The following is a 26795-nucleotide window of genomic DNA, read 5'->3' on the forward strand; positions in this document are numbered from 1 at the left end:
ATTCCCCATTTCATCTGGAGTGATAAACTGCCACAGAAATCCTCTCTTTTTCTTTCCATATTAAAAAAAATCCATCTTTAAATTATAAAATGACAAAAGGAAACTCTGTAATGAGAACTCATATTGAGTTTAGTTATGAGAGCTCTAATCAGGAATTCAGGAATAATCAATTCATAATTCTTAGCATATCAGTGACATTTTATTTAGTTATATTATGAATTACATTGTGTCTTACTGAAAAGAAAAACAGATTGCACTACAGAATAAACATGCAATTAATAAAATTTACAGCTGGTTAGAAAATCTTTTTTTTTATATATCTAATGTGGATTTATGTAGAAAAAAAATTTCAAACTACTTTGCTTAGAACTGGAAAAGAGCTATTTTTTATTGTCTTTTCAGCCTCGTTCAAAGATATCCCCACCTTCCAGATATTTTGAAGCCCTAACATTTTTCATTGTGATTTCAGTAGTATTTCACAGTTATAGAGTCATCCACACTCACGTGCTGATACTTTGAGGACACATTAATTTCACATGGATTGGACAACACAGAAACTTAAGGCAGGAAGCGCTGTTCCATTTTCTTTTGTCTGAGCATTTGTAAATTAATTCCTGTCAGTGGTATAGGATGACACTTCCCATCTGTGCCCTTTTCCTGTATTGATAAATGATTTAGTATGTACTTAAAAAATACGAGGGAGGTAAAATTTTTCAAGTATCCTAAATCTGTGCAGGTCCCTTTACTTCAGAATGTGTTAATCTTTTTAAATTAATGACTGGTAAAAATCCCTAACCTAAGCAAAACTAAATAAATTTAGCTCTGTTTGTCTTCGTAACTTGAAGGGGAAAAAAACTCAAATGACATTAACTTAACTGTACACAGTACGCAAAACAAGTCTTAGAATTATTTTCTCCAGAATTGTCCCCATATGTTTGCCTCTTGCAGATTAAAAGCCATAATCTCAGCACCACTTTCCTTGTCTGTGTGTATATGACAGGTGAGCTCCCGTCTACCATAAACAGTTAAGAACATTCTGTTCCAGATAAACCAGAGGAATTTGGCAATTTATGTGAAACTGCATCATATTTGTTTCAAAAGCTGTCCCTGAGCCCATGAAGCTGTGCTACAGAGTATAGAATAGGTTCCTTCATCCCCTAGTGTGTGCAATTCCTTTTATCTTCTTCAATCAATGATGTTTACTTATGCCCTGTAGACAGTGAGGTAAAAAAAACCAACCACACCAGTATACCATTCAGGTGGCCATACTTCCTACGTACATTGTAAACTCCTTTTTTCACGGACCTATGTAGCTCAACAAATCTAGTTGAAAGATCAAGATCATTGCTTTCTGAATGAAAACCAAATCTATCTAAGCATGTCATTTCCTACATGATAAATGTAAAGGCCACTGATGATCTCTTTATCTCAGGAGAACAACCAAAGAAAGAAGCTTTCATCTTTCTCTGATGATGTATAGGGAGGACAGGAGAGAGGCACAGTAGTTAACAAGGACCTTTAGATGGGCAGGCAAAATACCAGGGTACCTGTCATTCCCAATCAGATTAAGTTCAAGTGAAGATCAGGGCTGTACAGAACTGCAATACTTTGGCATTTACCATGAAGTTTTACCATTTGCTTCATTCCCACTCAAGAGGAAAGAGAGGGACAGTCATACCAAATGACAGGCATGACTCAAGAACACACTTCAGTTTATGCATAACATCAGTTTGGAGAGCCCTACTTAAAAAAGACTGTTACTTGAGTACATTGCAAAATCAGGTCTGTAGTGTGCAGGGGACAAAATTGGTTTTGAGATTAATCCCAACAAGACAGCACTTCTTCCATCAGGATATCAAAACAAGTTTGGAGAAATGACAGTTCAACAGCATACTTCACACAGACTATTAAACACTCCAGCATAAGGAATGAAAATGCCATTGACAATGCATGAAATTACTCCCAAATGAAAGAAAAATTAAATGTTTCTCGTGAGTGATCTTCAACAAGTTGCACATTTTTTTTTTCCCACAGATATACACATGGAGAAGGGTTCTTTACAAAAGTGGGGGAGTTTTGTGAGTTGTAAGTTCTTAAGTTAGGAATACAAAGTATTCCTGGCTACTTCTTTCTGGCTACTTCTTTTGTTCTAGATAATTTCTTAATAACAATTCCTTCATCCTTGTTTGAACTGGGATGAATGCTGGTTCACTCTGATACACTGGCTGTGTCTACACCTTGATATACCACATAACATGAAAAGTCTAGCAACTAGGTTAAACTAGATGTCCAATTGCAGGTAGCTAAAATTGGGTGAATTAGTTAGGTATATAAGTAGTAAGATACATTTAATTCCTTGTCTCCAACCAAAGAAGCTGAAGTGCTCCCCTATGTAGCCAGAACTGCAGAAGATGTACAAGATTATAAAGATACTACCAGTCAGATCATTCTCTTAAAATACACTATCTTGAGGATTCTTTGGTTACTCTGATGAATACATTAAAGCCCCTTAACCAAACCAGCAGTATTTTGGTGCAGGCTTCAAAGGAGATAAATGCCTAAGCCGTAGCTGGTCCAGGAAAGAAGAGCTCCTCCACAAAACCCACAAAAGAGCAGAGCAACAGTGAGCATCAATACATATGAGCTTGGCACACCAATCATCTGATTAACACATGTATAGAAGGTGTTTTTTTTTCAAGACTCATTTATCAAGAAACAAAGTTGTGGGTACAGAGAGCCTCATGCATACCTTTCCCATTACATTCAATCTGACATGAGCCAACCACTTTATCCCATGAATATAACAGCCTAAGTAAGCCTTTGAGCTCGCCATGCTAGGCAGCATGGCTGCGTGGTGGCGATCTCCCCCTGAGCTGGGGTGCCTCTCAAGCTTTGAAATTCCTTATCTGAGACTGAAAAATACTTTCTTTCCCAAGGCAAAGACCCCTTATTTGCAATAGATCCTCACCAAGTTGCTGATAGCATGCTAAATCAATACTAATGAAGACCATGTAGTTAGTTCCTGTAGACATAAACTGTTGGCCAAATCTGAGATTAGGACTGGACCTAGCTGCACCCTAAGCACCATCGAGAGTTTAGAAAGCAAGGGGTTCTACTCTGAATCTTGTGACTCAATGTGAGGGTCTCTGTGTAAATCTAGCTCAATCCTAACTCAACTTTCTTTTGTATGTTTCATTCATGTAGTAAGTAATGAAATTAACCTTGCCATTTAACTTTGTCAAGTCACACTTTTCACAAATACATATGAAAACCACTTTTGCTAATACCTTTGATGGTGATTCTTTGAGTGACCCTAAACCAGTCATTTGCAACACTTCTTTCATTGTTTTGTGTGTTCTGAGTGGCTTTTTTTCTTTTCTATTATGCAAAATATGTGAGCAATGAACAGAAACCAGACATATTCTTTTTCAATAACTATTTTATTCAAAGACTATCTCAAGTAGAAGAGAAGTAAGACCTACCCACCAAAGTACCCAGTTTCAGAGATGTATAGCTACAGCACTGACATAAATGCATGAGAGAGAGTATCGTAGTGCTTGCTGTGGTGACTGTTCTGAATTCTAATTTTAAAGGCTAATTCTCCTGCACTGGGGATAGGCACCCTTGGGGATACTGATCTATGCCACTGTCAAAGCCAAGTAAACGAATTTCTTATGTTTTGAACATCACAGTTCCTCAGAACCATTTGTTTAATGCTTGCCTCAGAGAGTTAATATAGGCTGATAAAATTTTGTATAAATATATATATGTATATATTGACTTCTAAACAATATGTACAATTGTAAGACATGTTGGCTTTCTCACAAATTGCTGAAATAACCTAAATGTGTGTGCCATAGAAGGTATTCCTAAATCAGTTTTTATGAATTACAAAATATAAACGGAAGTTCTTAATGGCTTGAAGGTGCAGCTCAACACTCTGTAATACATTAACATGATGCTTCTTTTAGTTAATAAAAGCAGCCCGTTCTCTTCAAGTGCTTTCCTTATTAATCATCAGTAACTGCGCATAACCTGCACCACTGAGAATATTTTACAGAATATTATATATTGCATTTTTAAGAAGCACTAAATTTTTGTTGACCCTACAGTAGAATTGACACATGGACCAGGGTCCAGGTGGTAATTCCTTTTAAAGTAAAAATTGCAACCAAATGCAAATACTCTGTGGCTGATGCTGGAATCAGCTACTCATGAGAATCCTGAGACACTTCTCAAGCTGAGGCACACAACTTCATGGTGCCTTGATGAGACCAAGATAAAAACTCAGTATGCATTACTTATTGCCTTTAAAAGGGAACTCTCAATCCACGAGTAGAGGCAAAACTTGTGAATAACTTCACACAGACCTATTTAGAAATTGGGGACCAAGGTAAAATAGCATATGCTGACAATATCAACAGCTTCACCATTTGGAGACATCCAGTGTGATCATGGAAAATCCGACATAGTTAATTCATTTTTTAAGAAATGCACTGTAAGAATACAATCTCACTGAGCAAATACTATATGTATCATGCATAATATTAAAACAACCAATAAGATACAAATCTTCTTCCCAATTATTATTTGTAGGTTGCTTAAACTGCTTTTTGCATTTTATACCATTTAGTAACATTAATTTCAAAGAATACCAGAATGCAATGAAAACAAATAAACAGTGCAGACAAGCTGACAAATTAGATTTAAGACTTCTCTTGAGATGCTATTATTAAATTACTGCATCAGAAATCATAAAGAATTGAAATTCTGTCTTCACTGAAATTAAATGGATTTTTTTTCCTTTGACATATTTGGGACCAAGATATTCCACCAATACTTCTTAATGAGAAATATTTTATTTATAACTAATCATCTAGGACTCATTTGTTCTAGTTGTTGTAACCAAATTACTGCCTATTGTCTTTTACTAGTGTTTGTTATAATTACCCAAGGATGCTCTCTGCCTGCATATATTTATTTCATAGATGGGACATAAATGCAATACATAAATGGCACATGGAAGAAAAGCTATTGACTTCAGTACCTGTAATGATTTGCTGATGTTCCCTGTAGTCACACAAATGAAGAAAACTATATTGCTCCCATTCTTAGCACTAGTGGTAAATCTAGAACACATTCTGCAAAGGGGCCTTAGAAAATATTTTCACATTCATATCATATGTCAGTTTGCTACTCATTCCCATCACTTCAGAATCCTGGAATAAACTCCATAAAATTTTGATGAGATGGCATCAAAAAAACCTACCTCTTATCTAGAAAAATGGTATCAGAAAAGTGGGAATGCATCATAATTATCTTAATATAGGGTATGATCAGGAGTATTGGTTAAGGTTGTTTTGTTTTCAGTCACGGGCCTTGATTTACCCTTAACAGAGTGGATTACCAAACAAACACAGAATAAATTGGGGTGTCTCTATTTTTACTTACCATAAACTAATGAATATGCATAGAAATATGAATGTCTAACTAGTCTGTGGCTCGGTGATAGCTGTAAAATTTAGCAAAGATGTACAAGGAATTTTGCATTTTCACTAGGAATGAAAAAGCTGCATTTTTTTCAACATATGAGTCTCCATCCAGAACAGAATTAATTTATGTCCTATAGCTTCATTGATGATCTACACTCAATTTATTATTAAACAGTCTTTCATCCTCTATTTTGGATTATGTGTTCTGGACAGATTCTGTTCATGCAAAAAGGACACTTACATTTATTGAACTTGTAAAATAATTTTTTTGCACCAAACACTGCAACAGCATTTCACCCGCCAGTGCACATCACCAAATGCAGGTATTCTCTACACTAACTATTAACATGAATCATACAGATTTTATCACATAATAGCAAATGAAGTTTGGCCTTCAGTAGGATGCTTGGAAAAAAAATGAAAAAGACTTGTCAGTGTTTTATAATAATTAGACAGATATATCTCAGACCAATTGTAAATGGTGGAGTAAATAAAACATCTTTATTAAGAAAAGGATGTCAGAAGTCACTTTTCAAATATTAGTTTCAGCAAACCACTCTGTTGTCTTTTCCACTGCATCTTCAAAAAGCTGTAGCTGTACTTTTCCAGCACTGCTGTTTTTTTATTTTTTTGTTTTTATGATACTTTGACTGACTATATTATTCTTCTGTTTAGTTTTTAAGGAAGTTTTTTATACTAGGTACTTGTAGGTCCTTATTTTAGAATAATAGAATCATAGAATAGTTAGGGTTGGAAAGGACCTTAAGATCATTTAGTTCCAACCCCCCCTGCCATGGGCAGGGACACCTCACACTAAACCATGTCACCCAAGGCTCTGTCCAACCTGGCCTTGAACACTGCCAGGGATGGAGCATTCAAAAGAATTATTTTCAAGAATAAAAATAATTGGGTCACTGGGCACTTGGGATATGCCTTAATTTTGTCTCATACCTAATTGAGGAAGATTACATTCTTGGAAAGTGACACTTTCTCCATACTGGTAGCAGCAGTAGGAAACTGAGTAGGATTAAGATCTTGTCCATGCTCAGTTCTACTGCGGTACCAATCTCTGGGGAGTGTCTTAGTAGAAGAGAATTATGGTCCACAGTAATTTCCTTTGTCAATTGCTGTGGCTTTATAACTGTAAAATGAAAGACAGGGGAGAACACAGAGAATAAAATCAAAAATGAGACAAAGCAAAAAAAAACCAAGAAAGTCGGCCCTAATAAAATAACTGTTCTTGTCTCTTACTAAAGTTAAGCCAAATGTTAAAAGTTTACAGTTTGTTTAGTACTGATGGATGACATACCAGCATTTTTTCGTTTCTAGCCACAGTATGTAAGACTGTAAAAACTATGCTTAACAGCCTCTATTACAGTTACAGTAGCTATTTGGTCAGCATTTCGATTTCTAAGCATAGAATAAATACTTGCTCATAAACGTTACATTAATAAATCTCAACCTTTAAGTGGACTTGGTTTCTTTTGGCTTTTCTATTACTGAACTTTGGATATCAAGGTTTTTTTACATACTGTTTTATTTCAATATGCTGTATGTGTATTATCTGCATGAAGAGACAGATATTGAGGTAAGTATCCCTAGAAAACATGGAGTGTGCTCCTAAAGAAATTAAGATATACGTTATGTTTTGTGTTATTTAATAGTCTTTTGGTATGAAAACCAAATTAAAGATATTTGCAATACTATTTATTGTGCACAGTGTGTTCTCTAGGTCTGATTGCCTTTTATGTTGCAGTTCTCTTTCAAACTATACTTCATTACTTAAAAAAAGGGATAACATCTTGCACTGGAGCTTTGGATTTAGAGATTGGTACAGAAGTATAAGAACACAAGTATATGTTACTATTTTTAATGTGAAGGGAGAGAAATTCTTTTGTGTATATAATTACATTTGGTAGTTTACAGACTGTTTAGCTGAATTAAGAAATTATTTACTGAAATGTTGTAACAATTTGATTTAGAAGAAGAAGGCAATCTTAAAAACTATTAATTCTCCTTTCAGGAAATCACAACAGTTTATTATAAAGCAGCATACCAAATGCCCTAAATTATAAAAAATCTGCTAGCTCTACAAGCTATCAGTCAAAAATTGAGTAAGAGATAGCAGTGGATATGCAGCAGAAACTGCTATGATTTATGCCAGTACTGTTATAAACACATCACAGTACAGATTTGTTCTGAAGAACCCTAATACCTTGTGTACTTATATTTATCATAGGTCTGTGCAGACACAGAAGCAATGTTTTTATTGAACTATAATGTGTTTTACTTGGAATACATTTAGCACAGATTACAAATTTTAGCCACTAATTTTGACTTAACATTGTCATCTATTACATGAAGATTAAATGACAGTAAACAAGGAAACAAGCCATACAGGGGTGCATGCTTTTTGACTGAAAACCATAACTTTCATAACCCTCTATAATCTCATTCATGAGCATTGGTAGTGAGTTTAGGTTTCAGAACATTTGTAAAATTTTGACTACAATTTGTCATGCATTCTGGAAAAAAAATTATTAACTTGAAATATAAGAGGGGAAAAACAATTTATTGATTCATCGCTTAAATATTGGAATAGCTGAACAGCTGGTAAAATCATTAGTTGCAGAACTTGGCTTGACTCCATTTTACTGGTGAATATTCACCACTGAAAATAGTTCAGTCAATTCAATAGTGATTAAGAAAGAAAACTTAAAATACCATGAGCTCATTGTTATGTATAAAACAGAAACTGCCTAAAGATTTATTGAAGATCCCACTGCATCAAAATATAAGACATGACTTCTCAGGTGTCCTCAGAAACTATCACTTGTGCTTTGTGTTCTGGGAAACATGAGAATGTTGCAATTAAATAATTATAAAGAGTATGCAATTATATTCATTAGATCTGTTCTCTAAGTACTTGTCCAAGACCACCTTTGAATTCATTAGAAGATTTTGCATCTGCAGTGTTATTCTGTGAGAACTGAGAGATGGACTGAATGAATTATCTGACATTGAGCTAGTCTATAAAAAATGGCTTTCACTTAAGCTTTACACAAAAAAGAGTGGTTGGATTTGGTCTGAGTAGTGTCAAAATAACAGAAGTGGATGTGTGCAAGACATTGACCTGCTAGAGCAGGTCCACAGGAGAATCATGAAGATGTTCATAGGGATGAACACTTCTCTTGTGAAGACATGCTGAGGGGGTTGGGCTTGTTCAGCCTGGAGAAGACAAGACTCCAGGAATACTTCACTGCATACTTTAAACAGTTAAAGAGGGCTTATAAGAAAAATGGAGGGAGACTTTTTACAAAGGCCTATATTGACAGGGTAAGGGGTAATGTTTTTTAAACTAAAAGAGGGTAGGTTTAAATTGGACATAAGGAAGAATATTTTTATGATGAGTGTGGTAAATTGCTGGAACAGTTTTCCCCAAGAAGACCTGGATGGCCCATCATTGGAAGTGGAAATATAATAATTTGCACTGAATTTTTCAGATACTGATTGTAAAAAATCATACAACTTACAAAAAATTAGCTGTGGATTTTTTTCATTAACAATGCGATATTTTAAATAGAAGCTTTGTTTTTATACGAAGTGTGACTTTTGTACACTCTTTTTGTACACTCTTAATGAACAAGTGTATATCTAAATATTAATAGGATATAGGTAATTTAATTTAAATTTTATTAATATTTTCCTTGTCCTGCAAACTTTTTTCTATTATTCTTTGTTTCTCAGATCTTTCTTGGAAAAGAGATTTTAAACTTCTGCTTCATATGAACTCCTTCATTAAGTGGAGAAATAATATTATTAGCTTAAGTAAACATGTCTAGTTTATGTTTCAGTTCATGTGCATATAGCAATACTGTTGAAGAACACAACAAGTGCAGGCATAACCTAAACCGGCCATCACCTTAATGAAGATATCAGAATAAATTTTTGGCTAAGAGAATCACAACCTTTACCTTTCTGTAAAATGATGGAGAATAGGTAATGGTTTTCATATGTAGGTACTCATCAAAGTGTGGTAGACACAGAAGATTCTGTTTTATAAGTAATATTATTCACCAAGATGTTGTTTTCATAATTTTTTCTACAAATAAAAAGGCACAATGACTTATTTGAATTTCACATTTACTACACTTTGTGCAAACAAGCAATAAAATGGAGAAGGAAAAATTAAAGGGCTCTGATTAATGGAGTAATGTGGTGGGAAAAGTTGACTTAAGGGAAAGGATAGAAAAGGGCATTTTCAGCAATTGATGGTTGAAGAGAAGTGGAACTTAGAAAAAATATTTCACCTTCACAGAAATACAGAATCATAGAATTGCAGACTGGTTGAGGCTAGAAGGATCCACCAGAGGTGGTCTAGACCAACCTCCTCCTTCCCAAGCAGGATCACCTAGAGCACATTACTCCGGATTGTGCTCAGATGGTTCTCAAATATCTCCAGGGAAAAAGACTCCACAACCTCTCCAAGCAACCTATTCCAATGCTTAGTCAATGCTCTTCCATAACAGCAAGTGTCAAGCAATAGCAATAAAGCTTGCTTACATCTTTGTACTTATTAGTAGTTAGTGCAAATGCAAACACACGTAGGTTCCCAATGATTTTACTGAGATTTGCACTCGCGTTAATATAATCTGGAAATTGATGCTCTATTACTCACTCAATACAGCAAACTATTTCATCAGTTGTACTGAGTTTTTTTAAGACTCATGATAAAAGCATAAGTCATTGACACCATGGCTGATTTCTCTTTTTACAGACACCTGAACAGAAACATGTAAAACATAAACTGAGAACTGCTGTATATAACACACACCACCACCCATGAAATAGGAGAAGAGAAAGGAAGATTCTTTTCAAAGCTCACAGATCAGCTTGAAACCAGGATTATTTTCTCTCAAAACAAAGGATGCATCAGTGAAAGAAACCTAAAAATTAACCAGTCTGGGCTTTCAAGTGAAATGAAATGAAAAAGACTTGATGCTTGTTTCCAATTGACAGTGGTATTGACTTTTCAATAAGAAGCACAAAAACAGAATACAACTTCTTGCATAATTTTAAAATCACCCCATGTTTAAACTAAAGCAAAGAGATTTGGCAAGAGACGATCTCTTGAAATAATAAAACCAAGTGCAATTTAAGGAAGTACTACTTATCCCACAATATAAAAAAAATAACAAGGAATAATGATGTGATGGAAAAAAGACTTAGAACTTTACCTTTGTGGCAGCATCAAAACAGACAAAACCCATGCTAAAGTCAATGGTAAGTCCCATAAGATGACTTTCCAAAACACAGGCATATGTCTTGCACTGTAAAAGAAAAGTCAGAGAAGGTATTTACCAGAGAATACACATCTTGAAATTCTTTCCAGGACCAGTTTTTCTGTTTCCTTATTCTAATGTTTATATAGATCAAAATTATTGCCAGAAAGAAATTATTTGCATATAAATAAATTTATTCCTAATTTATTTCAAATCAAAGGATTTGAATAAGTATTGTAAAAAGAGGCTATGCTTCCATTAGGGAAAAAAAAAATAAATCAGAATAGCCTCTGTGGCTTATCAATAACAACAGGTCAAAGGGAAGTTTCACTATTTTTGAACTCTCTTATTTGTTTTGGTACCCAGTAACTTCCTCTAACATTAATATATGACTTTCAGCTTTTAAAGAAGAAATAAATGCATTTGTAAAATATCTCTTTGGTATGCTCTTTATTTTGTTTTTATTTTCTGCTAAATATCACTGAAAAAGGCTGTATTTCATACAATGTAGCAACTGATGTAATAATATGAAATACCTTTTCTGCTTCAGCTAGTGGACCAAAATATGTCAAAGGTTCCCATGAGAAACTCTGAAATCCTGAAAGAATTTATCGTTGTCTGCTATGCATCTATTTTGTTCCACAACACTTCAATATATGCTGTGAGACATCTATTAGTGTAATTTCCAGGATGACTATTACTGTGCTGACCTCAGGTATAAAATGATATACTTTTATTTTTTCACCACAAATTATGTAAACAATGAAAAACATTTTTAAACCTGATGCAAATTCTTCAAAGAAGTTATTCTTGTTTCATGGAAATTTTACCCTCCAGATTTAATGAAATGTAGCTACAATCTTCAAATGCTGCTGTGGACACCAAACACACTTCCATGATCTATAATGTGTCAAAGAACCAAAATATAAATTGTAGACATGGGACAATGTAAGTTATTAAAATATCAGTGTTACAAAAGTATGTATTGCTATTTTTGGCATTTTGATTAGTAAGGATAAATCACATGCCTTTACTTATATATTCTTTAGGTGGGCTCTTTGAATTCTAAATTGTCTTTCCCAGAACAGAAGAAGCTGAGGGGCTCATTAATAGCTTCTAAGAATTGAAATAGACATTGTAATGAAGGAAAATGTAGCAGTTCATAACTATATAGATTCCCTGGTTATTTTAAATTTTATGTTCTTACACTTAAATATATATTTATTTTTCTGGAATTGAAATATTTGTGCAAATTGCTTTCACTGATCAAAACAGGTGTCAACTACACTGATCAAAACAGGTCTCAACCATGCAAACAGTTGTCAGTTAATCTTCATGCACACACCTTGGGGCTCTAGAGTCTAGGTTTCAAACACAGTGGTATCCATCACTGAAGCTGAAGGGCACTTTCTTTTGGTTAGCACTCGGGCATAAGTAGAGCATTATAACCCAGTCTATTGGCAAAGCATGTCCATTTATAATTCAGAAGTGAAACCAATCCATGACATGTGCCTTACAAGATGATTTTGCATTATTGCTGAGTAACCATAAATCCTACGTCACAGTGTGATTCACCAAAGGTGTTCAAAAGCTGTAACTGTTCATCAGTAAATGAAAAGTTTCCTGCTGCTGTTGTTGAGGTCAAATACAGTGACTGGTCTGTTCCTGTAGCTTCCAAACCTGAAAGAACTTCATGTACTTCACTACATATATAAAATCTTAATTCATAGAGTATAAAGAAGCACTTAGTCATTGGAACTATTAATAGATAAACCCCACAAATTTTTAATTATTAAATTAATGATTCAGCTTTATGGTATTGCAGTCATACAGTATTTGTGTTTATATCAGCAGCAGCTGTACAATAAAACTACTATGAATATGTAAACTGATTGTAAATCAGTGTTAGAAAAGGAGAGGATTGCCTTTGGCAATACCTCATTAGTAAAAAAAACGAGTGTAAGAAATATATTTTCACAGTGACTTATTACTTAATGACTTCATGTTTGCAAAAATCTTCAGGTTTTGCATGCAAACCAAAAAAATATAGCTTTGTAGAATTATCCTACTAACTTCCTACAAGATGCAACCTATGTTTTTATTTATAGATTTCAAAAATGCCTAAACCAGAGAATTAAAATTCAGCAAACAGATAGTATATCAGGCTTAAAATATGTATTGCCATCTTAACTCGTCTAACTTCTCACCTCGACATTGCAGGTCAGCATACAATGTGCACTGCAGCACCATGCTGAGCTTCCACAGCTACCTCTGCCTAAGTACAGCACCATGCCTGAGCTAATTAGCCTCACTGAGAAATAAAGATTTATGAGAAACAGGAGGCATCAGTCTTGGTTCAGTGCTGCACTTAAAAGCAACCTGCTTCCCAGACTGGAGAGTCTTGCTCCAAAAGACAGTGCACAGTCTGTGGAGAAATTTCCTCTAGTTTAGCTCAATGCAGTTACCGGTTGGAAGAAACTCCACTGTAATTTGCAGACCACCAGTAGTAGCTGATTCTTTATTTATTATTTACTTACGTATAAGACCAGTCCATACCCTTTGACCATGCACTCCATGATGTTCAAAATAATGCAGAGAAGCAAAATCGTGACAATAACAAAAGGATTTCTGGACAGCAAGATTTTAGTTTATTTGGGAAAGAATGCCCCCTGCTTTATGTATGTGTTGTGTGCACTTGCACAATTCTGGTCATATGTCAGAGTAGGAATGTGAACTTTCAGGCACTCGTTAACTGTTGAGATTTTTCTCATCTTTGTTTTATTTAAATTGTCTTTCAATTCAGACATTTGAAAAAAGCAAAAATACAGAAATTCTTTCCAGGAGACTTTAAAATTTCATATATCTTTAACAAACACTTTAAATTATTAAAAGTGACTGTTAATAATATATACTGTGGATTTTTGCTTCTGTTGCTGATTTCTCACACAGGGCATGAAAACCTTATCAGAGCTGAAGCATTCCCATCCCAAAAGAAGCAGAAGATCTTTCAGCACTGATTTCTTGTTCTTGCACAGAATACAGAATCTCATATTGGGTTTATGAATAATTCAGTGGGTCAGGAGGGAGTCTGAAGGAAGTAACCTAAAGTTGTTCCTTAGATTCTACTCCCTCAGTACACACAGTTTAAATTATGGAAAGAATCCTGTGTTTTAAACCTTGTGAAACTATCTCTGAAGATAAGGGAAACCACACTATGGGTCCAAGATTTAATTCAGAGTCTCAGATTCAACTTCAGTGGAGATGAATGCTGAAGTGCTGTAATACAAAGCAGCTTACACAATAACCCTCATATTAGGAAACAAACAACCACAATGCAAACAAGCAGGAAAATTCATGATGGAAGAGGTGAAAATTTTTGCATAAAGTAGCAGGAACACAAAGTAAAACTGACAATCATACATAATTGTACATCATTATGCAAGCTAGAATAATCTCAGGTTCTTCATACGACAGTGTTGTTAGACACTAAGGAAAAAGGAACTCCATTCCAAATCCTTTTTTTTTCTTTTAATAAGTAATTCTGACAAAGGGTTAGCATCTCTTGCTACTTTAAAATAGTGACTGTGAAACATCACAATGGCAGCAGTACAATATCATACCACATATTACTGCTGAATAACTTCAGCTTGACTATCTCTCCTTTAATATATTTCTTTCTTAAAAGAACAAAAAAAACCTCAACCAAACCAACACCTGCCTAGTTTTTGGTTTACATATAACTCTGGCAGAAACTATGAATTAGGCTTAAACAGAATTTATTACATATTTATAGTACTTTAAAAATACTTTAATTTGTCATGTATTCTTTAGAATTACATCCAAATAGGGTCCTGATCAACCACTTGTGGAGGTTAATGCCAGTTTATACTCATTGACTAGCTCTGTTATTATTTCTATGATTATGGAGTAGTACACAACACATTTGAATAATTTTAAATGCCAGCTTTAAACTGCAGTTACATTTTCAAAATTATATGATTTCATAGGAAGAAAAACATGCACACAGCTGGATCATCATTCATGTGAAATATGAATAATCATATGAGTGCTCGTAACACAATTTTAGTAAAAAGGTACAGTTGATACTTTGATTTTGAACCTGTCACCTTTTCTCAAAGAGCAGTGAAAAACATGTTGGAGATGAATTATACCACTCCTTAGTAAAACCAGATTTTACCTGAATCTGAAAATTGGTGGATGAAAGCAGTTTCAGATTGCTAAAGGAAAAATTAAAAGGCCAAGACCAGTTATATTGAAATTTTATATTCTATTTTTCTTCAAAACTGAGATACAGAGAGGCAATAAAATAAAGAAAAAAGCTGAAATAGTATATGTGAGTTCCACAATAATACTCTATCATGAGAAGCTTGTTTGGCTACCTTCACAAATTTGCTATGATCAATCAGTCTCAGGAAATCATTACTTTGAGTTCATACTCTGCTCTCGTGAGACCTCACTTGGAGTATTGTGTTCAGTTCTGGTGTCCTCAACATAAAAAGGACGTGGAACTGTTGGAACAAGTCCAGAGGAGGGCCACAAGGATGATCAGGGGACTGGAGCACCTCCCATATGAAGACAGGCTGAGAAAGTTGGGGCTGTTCAGCCTGCAGAAGAGAAGGCTGCATGGAGACCTCATAGCAGCCTTCCAGTATCTGAAGGGGGCCTACAGGGATGCTGCAGAGGGACTATTCATTAGGGACTGTAGTGATAGGACAAGGGGTAACGGGTTGAAACTTAAACAGCAGAGGTTTAGACTTGATATAAGGAAGAAATTTTTTACTGTTAGGGTGGTGAGGTACTGGAATGGGTTGCCCAGGGAGGTGGTGTATGCTCCATCCCTGGCAGTGTTCAAGACCAGGTTGGATGAAGCCTTGGGTGATATGGTTTAGTGTGAGGTGTCCCTGGCCATGGCAGGGGGATTGGAACTAGATGATCTTGAGGTCCTTTCCAATCCTAACTATTCTATGATTCTATGATAATTACTACTCAGAACATCGGTTGAATGAAAAGAAATGTGGAAAGGTTAAGATTAATCTCAGTTTAAGATTATTAAGGAAATTCTTTTTGGAGACATAGCAGCAATTTTGAATAAATGCAATTCTAAAACCCAAGAGAAAAATGTAAGCTAGGAATGCTAAAGTATGAATTGATATTAGAGTAGAACAAATACAAAGTGGTGTCTAGGCTAAAAGTTATTCAAGAAAATTGTCATATGTTCTTTTACTGATGGCACAGTAGTGCTTTGACAAACTGCTACAGCCAGTTATGCAAGAAAGACAAAGCACCTCAAATATTTAATAGCAGAGGACGCGTAGTTTTTACGCACAAAAACTACAAACATTTTCAGCAGAACAGAGTTGAAAAGGTATGAATAGCTCCTGTAAAAGGCAGCAGAGTGCATAAATGTCAAGATAAAAGTTGAACGTGTTTCAATGTTCCTCCAGCAAAAGTATTATGCTTTAAAACTGACAGCAACATAATTCTGCAAAATGCATAATTATTAATATGTACTCATTCAGTCCATCTGCATGTGTTGGCTTATAGGTCAGAAAAAGGCCAACACATAAGTATTTGTCTTAATAAAAAACTGTCAGTGCTTGCATTCCCAAGAGATATAGAAAATGCATGCAGGGAAAGTGAGCATTAGCCAGCACTTGCACAGCTAATAGGCTAATACAACTTTTGTAGGTGTGTCGTCAACAAAAGCTATTCCAAGAACATGTATTTTTTATGATTAGAACATCAATATAACACCTAGGATGAGCTGAACTCTAATTCTGGTGTGTATTTTTTCCTTCTATTTTAAAATAAGAAAAAAAAAACAACACAAAACATTACTTTTTGGTTATGTGAAAAAGACAATGTTATCTTTAAACACTCATATGTAATTTCGCTATAAAAATTCACTAGTAATCTGTAAATGAATGTCATCTACCTCTGCTCTGTCATCTGGCAATTTAATGAATACACAAGAAATGTTAAGTTGTGTAAAAAAAGAATAATGTACCTGAGGTACAATTCTGTTCTTGCTTGTATCCGGTAAGTACTCTTATCCAGTGTACTCTCATTCATGATTATTACAAGGACAATTTAATTCCTGCATGGTTCTCTTGCATTATCCAATAACTAACAAAATAACATGTTAGTATTTAGTATCTAAACAGCTGCATATGTCCCTCATCTATAGATTGTTTTTTCTTCTTCTGTGAACTTTAGTTAATAAATACATATCACCTAGTCATAATAACTCCATAATTGTATTTGGGGTGATCTCTTCTGAATGCTAGATTACAAGCTTTCTAGGAACACAAAAAGGGGTTTTACGTAATTATGTACACAGAACAATTTGAGAGCTGCAGAAGGTCAGAGAATTTCTTAAACTGCACCACCATTTCATATAGACCTATATGTTAATGTACCAAAAGGTAATTACCAAGACAGTTTGTTCTCACCTGTATACGTTCGACTTCTAAAAAAGTTGCTGTTTGGAAGGCTTTTTCCCATAGTGTAAGGTCAGGCTCTAGCTCCACAGAAAAGTAAAGATCTTCTCCAGATTCAGACTGGACACTGAAGCAATGTTTCCGCCGGTCCAGTAAATCACTGTCCTGATTAAAACCTGAAGTTATATAATCTGGCATACATCAATTAATATTTTTAATTGCAAACACCTCTGCCTGAAAGTTAGCATTTTAAAATGGCATTTTTAATGATATAACACTGTAAAAAACTACTAAGAACTGAGGAACTGAAAATTAGGGTTTTGGTCTAAACATTGACATTTCAAAAAACTTAAACAGGACACCTATATTCAGAAAGATAAAGAACATGATGGAGGACCACCTAGCATTGTTCAAGGGAGCTCTCTGGTGCAGAGAACCAGGAAGTTAAAGTGATCAAGAATGAAAATATTTAAGTATGCAATAGTAGAGTAAGCACCATCTTTCTCTTTCTTTTTGTTCAGTAGACATGTGACAGACCTGCTCAATAAAGCCAGTACAGAACACATTTGTAAATGTCCGTTTCAAAACTGCTTTACAGTTTCTAGAAGAATCATCTATGGAGGCAATATACCCTCTCTCTGCAACCATGATGATGAAAAACAGTTGTTCAGATTTTAAGATAACCAGTCACTATGAAACAGTATCTTTCATTACTTCCATCAAGGCCTAAGCCTACTAACTCTACAGCATTAAGTTATGGATCTAAAAAAAAATCAGAATGCACATAGGCTGTTAGATCTTAAAAAAGGCATTTCCAAAAAAATTAACATTTCCAAAAAATTAACATTCTTGCAGATTTTCTTTTTTTCCAGGTGTACAGAGCACTCTGTAGTTTAAGCGGCTGGATGTAGCTAAAAATAGCTTATGTCCTATGATAAATACTTTTGTCCTTTTTTTCCTGTCCATGCCTGCCTTTCCTCTAAAACTAAAATGTCAGTTCTGCTCACAGTATTGACAGCATTCATATAAAGAGGTCATAATGTCTCTGTTGTTGTTAAAGGCACCTAAGCTCTAATGCATACTCAGCCTCAAAGCACACAGAGCAGTACCACTATGACAAATGTTTAATCTTGTGGTTTAATCTTGTGTAGCAACATAAAAAGTATAATCTAGTGCCTGACTATACAAACCCCATCAGCAGGAGCTGGATAAGTAAAAGTACTGACTGACTCTCACTCCTTCAGGGAAGAAAAGCTACTTTGTGTAGTGTAACAGCACTTCTTTTCTAACAGGTCTCAAGCAGGGTCTTAAATTCATTACATCTCCAGAGCTACACCTGAGTGAAGGGGCCTGTTGGTCCATAACTGAATGGACTATTCAGTGTGGAGTCTGTGTGTAAGGTACGTGACTTTACAAAGGAAAGTTTTACTTCTTCATGTCTACAACCTCAGAAGAAATTTAAAATATTTTTAACTCTTCATCTATTCTTGACAACAGTCAGTAGAGAGCAATTAATTATTACTAACGCAAACTCTTAAACCTTATCTGAAACAATATGTGGCATGACAGGAATCACTGCCATTAAAGCAACTGAAGTAATATTCCATTTTTAAATTGGAGGAAGTTTACTGCAGTGCTTGATTCCAGAATCCATATCTCTTTAGCTGAGTGCAGTTAAGGTTTAATATTCTTAAATTACATTGTTAGACTTTCCCGATCTTACAGGCTTTTTTTCCTATTGAGAAGAATATGCTGGGTATGAAAAAGGAATGAGTTCTTGTGTAGACTCTGAAAAATTAAATGTTAAGAATTTTAGTGAGATTGATCTCAGTTAAAATATACTTAAAAAATATAGCAATCTCAGAAAAGTATTTTTAAGTGATTAAATAAAAGCTTGTGCATTTTATCAACACAGCTAGCAATAATTGTATTAGATTTTACTAAGCATTTCATCAAACCTAGAGGATGAAAAGAGAAAGAAGTGATAAATGGGATCCACAATATTAATCCTTGGGTTTGCTATTTATGATAAATGAGAGCATTGTTTTAGAAAAGATCTAATCAATACTAGGTAGCATTTCACTTCAGTGGTTTACATATAAATTTTTTATAATATTTCACCTACTGCATCATACTGTGACACACACACAATGTACTCATTTATTATCCAAATTTACATTTTGTGAAGTTCTTATTTGGAATGAAAAACAATTCATCAATTCCACAGAAGTAATAATTTTCTGCAGAAAGATAATTTTTTTTTTTTTTTACTAGTTCCGATGTATGTTCTAGTGATTTTGGTAGCAATAACTATGGTTAAATGCACTGTAAGAAAGGTTCAGTCAACTATACTTAAATGTTGGAATTTAACTAAAAAAAACCCCATGACATACACGTAGGGTATTCCTTTCTTTCTTAGTGGTATTTCTTTCTACTTGCAAAAATAAATAAGTGCAAGGTTCTGTTTAGTACTGTTTCTGCTTTTTTTATGTTTCTTTAGTTTTTCATTTGTTCTCAGGCTTCTAAAAAGTTAAATCTGTATTAAAAAATTTATAGACCTAACTATGTTTCTATTTGTATGTGGATAACTGCAGGAAACAATGCATAGGCAAAATTAAAGATAGCTTTCCAAATGTTTTTGTGAAGGCAGGAATTGAAACCAAACTTTTTTCTTCAGAATCCAACTGAGAATTGTCCAAAAGCCTCTGCAAATTTAAGATAAACTTGTCAGGAGTCTCAAAACCAGGTATGGATTAAGCAGGAATCTTCATTAACTTTTAACACATGATTATTTCATCTAAAATATAAAATGTCGGTCTAACCTTTTAAGAATCTGCTAAGACACTCTATTTTTTTTATAATCACTTACTAGCCAATGATGAATATGAGCCAATTTCATGTTGATTTTTTAAGAACTCTTCCATACTTTCATGACTAGGTATACCATTTACCCCTGATGTTCTCACTGTGAATTATTAAAGATTCTCTGAAGAGGAACAGTCACAAAACTTGTAGCATTATGTTAATTCTCTACTGGAAGTAGTCCTGCAGAAGGATGGGCTGTGAGGAAAGTCCTCGGCTTACACCCAGCTTCAGGGTAATCCAATATCTCTGCTGACAGGATGGTATGACTCCTACTTGCCTAATTAATAATGTTGTCCATGTTAAGTGAGAGTAATAAATTTGTCTAAGGGAACAAAGCATGGCTGATCAGGCAAGTCATTTCAAATTAAGGCAGAATGCTTCTTTATCACTAGGTAGTGACATTGCCTTCTCTTCTGCAGAAGTAATCTTTTCCCTTTTGAAAGCCTGCCCTCTCCAGAAGCACTACTGTTCCTTTTTAATTACTTGTGTCTTTTCATTTTATGTATGATGAATGCACTCATATTTTGGCTATTATTTAAGAGCACTAAGATGCAATTTTTACTATAGCTAGTGAGAGTTGAGTTGTGCTACAAAGGTCTGTGCAATAGGAAACAAAGCTAAAACTACCAGTTTCATGATCATGGCATGACTTTTACCCAGGATGTGCTCAAGAACTGCCTGAAAAGTAGCTTACCTGTAAAGTTCTATGTAATATAAAGACTAATTTGGTGATGGAACTTTAAATATTAGTGACACTGAAGAGCAGTTTTTGACATGAACAGTAATTCATGTAAGATGTTCAAAATCATCCTAATCAGAATTGCATTCCTAAATTGACAAAAGAGACCCTGATTTTTTGAGATAATTTTATTTCAGCTGTTAAAATGAGGTAAATATTCATGATTGTGATGTAAATTATAGCAATTTTTAATAATATACAGATAAGGAAACAAACAAAACCTGTTTTCTTTTTTGACTAGACAGTCCTGCAAAAAGAAATCCATCCAATCATAACTGAAGTTCAAACCTAGCACTTAAATTCTCTGAAGATAAAAAGCATTCTTCCATTAGTTCAAGACTCTAGTAACTCCAAGGCAGCTGTGAAAGCTAATCACATGATGCCTTTAAACTTGCTGGCATCAGTGCCTTGATTATTTTACTGTTTGTGTATCCTTTCATTTACCAGCTCCATCTACATAAACATCCTTCTCCATAAGCATCCTTCTTTCTAAAGAATTCTAATGATCTACTTCTTTATCTGAAACTTTGGTAGCACTTTTCTTTAGCATTGCCATTAGTTGCTATGGAGATGGTTCTAATAGCATTTACAGGCAGCAGGGAGCAGATTCACTCCAAAGTGAAAAAACATACTGCTTCTCCAACACATCCTCATTAATCAAGTAATGAATTAAAAATGACCCATGCAGGCATGCATGTTTGTAAATATCTCATCTTATGTAGATACTTCTCAATTTTGATATTAAAAAAACACACAAAAAAAGTTGAAATTGTATGCGTGTGTGTGTAAATATGTATATATATTAGTGCATTTAAATAAAAACAGAATGTCAACTAAGCTAAAACTGGACAGAATATTTTTCAATGTGCAAATTTTATATGAAAATACGTTTTCTCAAGGGGAAAAAATAATTGTAATTACAGGATAAAAGAATGAATTTTAGTTTCAATTAAATTTACATTAGAAAGGTCTGTCTGACTGCTTGAGAGAAATACAAATGTTCATTCCCTGTAATCTATGAGGTACAGGAGTAAGTTTGAATTACTTTCCTATTCTGTCTGAATAGGAAAATTAATTTGCTATTCTGCCTGACTAAAAGTTGGTGCCGTATCAAAGAACTTCATCTGAACCAGAACAAGAGTCTGAATGTGAGTTTCTCCTGAGCTAGTGCCATAGTTGTACCTATTTCATAATGAGCCCACTCAGAAATGTGTTTATTTTAATGCCAGAAGAAAAAAAAAATCATTATTTTCATAAAATATACTAATCTTTTGGGAAAGAAATTAATACCTTTCAGAGGGTGTTTATTTTCTGCTAAAGGAGAAATCAAAGGCTAATATAATTACAGAGGTTAAAAAGTGTGTTCATCATCTGTCTGGAGAGTGATTAAGGTTTTTGTACCTTTCCAAACTTTGAGGCATCGTTTGGTGGAAATTAAGTTTACTCAGAAGAGTAAGCATAATGTTAACAGATAGTAATGGTAAAGAGTGAGTCTATCTTTTCATTCTGAGATCTTGCTTGCAACTTTCTCAAATTTAAATACTGGTAGCTGGGGATTTTTCTGTTATTTTCCTGCCTGAGAATATTTTTTTTTCATTTTTTTTTTATTTAGACTATAAAGTTAAAATAGGTGAATCACTTATGTGAAATAAAATAGGAAAAATTTATGAAATCATTTTGTCCACATTAAAAAGAAGGAAACAAAGCAACAAGCAGAACTGCCCCTGAAACTGCTTTTTGGATGTGAGTAAACTTTTGCTGACATTTAAAAAAAAAAAAAACAAAAAAAAAAAAAACAAAAAACAAGTTAAGCCCTACTGAAAAATTTAGATGTTCTTAGCAAAATTTAGCTGATACCATTTTGAACTTGTCATGCTGAACATGCTCCATTCCCATTCTGTAAGAGAAGAGCCTTACCTAACTACTTTTCCCAGCTGTTAGGGGATGTTATGCTACTAGCCACAGGAAATGAGAACAGGAGATGTTAGAGGCTAGCTACCTCTTCAAGAAAAAAAAAAAAAAAGGAGGATCTGACTCAAAACCATAAGTTAGCAGACAAATTATGTGGAAGAAAAGCCCTCGTAATTCTCATAGGATGAAATTTTTGTGGAGTTTTCATCTTTAGATGCATTTGCTTTAAAGGTAGGAAAAGGGCTTTTAAAGGTCATCTTCATGGACGACACATATTGGAAAGATAAGAATTAATTCTGATAAAGTCTGTAAAATTACTCATCAAATTGATTATTCATAATAATAAAAGCATTACTTACATGACTGCATACTCTTTGGTTTGGTTTGTTTTTTTCTTTTTCTTTCAACAGAATTCCTTACTCAAAGAACTTGTCAATACATTATGGCAGGCTGAGAACAGATTAGGGTAGCAAAGTGAAAGCATTTGTGTCGGATATCAGTATGTCAGCAAATTTGTATCAGCAAATGTGTAAAAAATTATACTTTACATGTACTTGGTGATAGTGTTCTGAAAAAAAAATTTTAAAGTGCCTGTAGAAAAGGAGATCATATCATGAAACAAGATAAAAAATTGTTAGAAAATTAATATTTCTGTATTCAGTGTTGGTCTGACTGTTGATACGAAGTAATATGTAGACCTCCACTGCGAAGAGAATACACCAATGTGAATTTTCAACAGTTGTTCCTGAGTTTATTTCATCTAAGGATTGGGACACATATCCAGTGAAAAAAATATGTAATTGCTGTTACATGAAAGCCTATAGTCCTAAATTCTTTATGCAATGAAACTGCAAGATCTTATGCTAAATTTAATCATTGCAATTATCAGAAAGAAAGACAGGAAAAAAACTCAAATAATTAGTGCATGTGAGCAAAAAATAAGAGCAAGTTGATAAATTAGAGAAAAATGCTACACAAAAATCCACCCAAATTGATGTATCAATACATAATAGTGGGTAAAATACAGAAATATGGCATCACTCCAATATCTTGAGAGATGCTCTGATTAGACTAAGTCAATGAATGAAAAGCTCAAACTTTTGATATTTAACATGGGGGATGTAAGAAATATATTTGTCTTTCCCAAGTACTCTCATTCAGTATTTATACTTCACACCTTATTTCTGTTCCTTTTCATCATCCTTTATGTTAAAAGTTGGATTTGGCTTTACCTTTCAATGACGTTGCAACACCACTGTCAGTTTCAGAACTAAACAAGCAAGCAGTTTCTTAGAAGAAGTAAAATCTGATGCCTTTAACCAGCTGAGACTGCAGGAATAATTTAAACATATATTTTCTGTATCTGTTGTTCTTTTTTATTTTCCTCTTTGTGCTTTTCTTCTCATTACTTCCAGGATGCAGGATGCAGGATCAGACTCTTAGATTGGTAGCCCCCAGCCCAGACTTGTTTTTACCCGAAAGGTGACAGTATTATAACTTAATTGCAGTTAAAAAAAAAAAGTCCCAAAAAAGAGTTTTTTGTTTGTTTGTTTTGAAATAAAAAAGAAAAACTTCTAAAGTTAAAGGGAAACAGGAAAAGCCTTGCTTAATAACTCTAAATTTCAAATATTGTTTTTCCTTCCTTTTCTGAATCAATAAAAAGTTAACAATCCTTTACACAGTTGCAGTTGGCATGTATCTAGTAACACTGCCTTTTTGTCTTCAAAAAAAGACTCTTGCATGCTGCTATAGAGTTGCAGGAACATAACACTTTTAACATACAGAACACATTACATTTATCCAAATTAACACACCACAGATTAGGGACCATATTACTGTGTACATGATGAAGAGAAATGAAATGACATTACATACAGAATCACAAATATGAATTATCAGGCTGGAGGCATGGTCATCTATTGCTTAACTCCATGCAAGGCAGCTACATGCCAGCTTATGCTTATAAAGACCCAGATATGGCAATTCAACAGCCTCATCAGGAGCTCTATTTTAGTATTGAATAACACTAGCACCTGAGAAGTTTTTCTTTATCGTGTAACTGAAGCCAATGTAATGATGGTCTTAATACCAGTGGACATGGAGATAATTTAGGACTTTTACTATTTTCTTATAAAACAAATATAAATCTACTTAGAGTGGGAGCAGGTCCTCTTTGCTTTGGAAACAAAGGTTCTTAAATTTAGAGCAGGAGAGAAATCAAACTTCAGCTGCTTAGAACTGAACTTAGAACATAGCACTTTTCCCAAGAACTGGCACATAGCTAAATACTGGTTGAAAATCTAATTTTACCAGGATGCAGCATTAACCTGTTCAAAAAAGGGATTCATTACTTATGCCTCCTAAGTAGTTTTGAGCACATGTGAAGTACTTTAGTGGAATCACATTAAGATGCAAGTCTCAGTCATTGAGCAACCTATACTAATAATAGACCTCAGAGTATATTCTAGACCTTCACTTTATATGTTTATGTGTCTGTTGGCATTAATTTTTAAATTTATCTGAATATATAAACATTTTCAGAAGTTTTCCATACTTTATATACTGTTCTCTTCCCACACTTTGACTTACTGGTAACGGACAACAAAATTACAGGAAAATTAACATCACCGTGTCTGGGGATTTTACACACACTAATAGCTAAATAAGGAAAGAAACACAAGTCTCCCGAGACACCAAGTCGGTCCTGATTAATGTAGTAAGAAAACTGTAGCTGACTGATGCAGATGATACCAGCTATAAACATCAATGATTCACCATCCTGACATATTGCTGGCAAATACTTCCTTTCACAATTACCTTCCCATTTAATTTCAGAACCGATCTAATACATGAATATGTTTCCTGGTTTATGCTGAATGAAGTGTGCTCTGTATTGTAAATCTCCAAATATTTTGCATGACACATGAAAGATATAGGACAGGTGACTGAACAACAGAAAGCATTTTCTCACAATTAAAAAGAGATGCTTGGATGAAGCTGAAAAACTTCATAACTCAAGCAAACAAAGCAAACTTGCTTGCAGAGAAATGTAATCTTTTATATTATTCTTCATAATTTACCCAAAAAAATCTAATAAATATTTTTCTACCCCCCACATGGAAAAATTGCTTAAATATTTATCTACCAATTTATTAACAATACTTACATCTTGTTAAATTATACACTTATGCATGCAGATGGACACACACTCAAAACACACATATTAAAACTGCATATCAAATATATAAGAGGTACCAAAAAGACATTTTCAGGACAAGGTCATCTGCCCATTTCTGAAGCTGGTAATTTAAGTAACTGCTTTTTTGGAGTGTTGAAGATTTGAACAATCCTAACACTGGAATTAGTTGGCTCTTTAACAAGGCTTTTCCCCTCAAAAAAGAGAATAGGTTGAAACAAGCTTCTTCTAGAATAAATTGAAAATATTTATTCATAGTAAATTCTACCACTAATTCTGTTGAAAATGACTCATAGATGCATGCTAATGTCAGAAGTGGTATTGTTACAATATCTTGCCTGAAAAATTGCTTAACAAGGATCACAAATTTTCATCCACATGCTAGTGTCACTGTCCCACTATCATCAATTTGAATAAAACTGGTGGTAAAAAAAGAAAATGGTTTAAAAGCTATCAGCATTTCTTACCAGTACCTTTCACTGATTAATCATCAGAGCTTGTACAATTTCTAACTTCTTCCCAATTTGAACTTGCCTGACTGATTTCTACTTCTTCTTTCTTTTTCCTAGTTTCTTTTTTAAGTTAAAGAATTCTTCAGTATCTTGTATTTTCTCTCTGTTAAGGTACTTCCACCCCATAATCAACAGACCTATTCAATTTTTAATGAATTACTTAGTATGCTTATCAATTTATGCATTTATCGCCCCCAGGCCTTATGTTATTTGCATCTCCATAAATGTCCTTTTACAGCAAAGTCCACTGCTGTTTGTCATTACTTCACAACGAATAATTTGATCTTATATTATTAAAATGTGATTTTTGTACTCAGCCTGCTTTACCTACTTTGCA

The 26795-nt window shown here is 34.2% G+C and overlaps 1 protein-coding gene across 1 annotated transcript in view; it reads right to left on the reverse strand.

Annotated features, from left to right (window-relative positions):
- The window catches only part of SNTG1 (syntrophin gamma 1), a 306725-nt gene that overhangs the window by 9358 nt on the left and 270572 nt on the right, over positions 1–26795 (reverse strand). The window contains exons 15-16 of the mRNA XM_005152553.3: positions 17248–17400; positions 10730–10822 (exon numbers count right to left, since the gene is read on the reverse strand). Of these exons, the coding sequence (XP_005152610.1) occupies positions 10730–10822; positions 17248–17400 (246 nt within the window). The remainder of the gene's footprint in view (positions 1–10729; positions 10823–17247; positions 17401–26795) is intronic.

This window comes from Melopsittacus undulatus, chromosome 1 (assembly GCF_012275295.1).
Source record: "Melopsittacus undulatus isolate bMelUnd1 chromosome 1, bMelUnd1.mat.Z, whole genome shotgun sequence".
NCBI classification, from domain to species: Eukaryota; Metazoa; Chordata; class Aves; order Psittaciformes; family Psittaculidae; genus Melopsittacus; species Melopsittacus undulatus.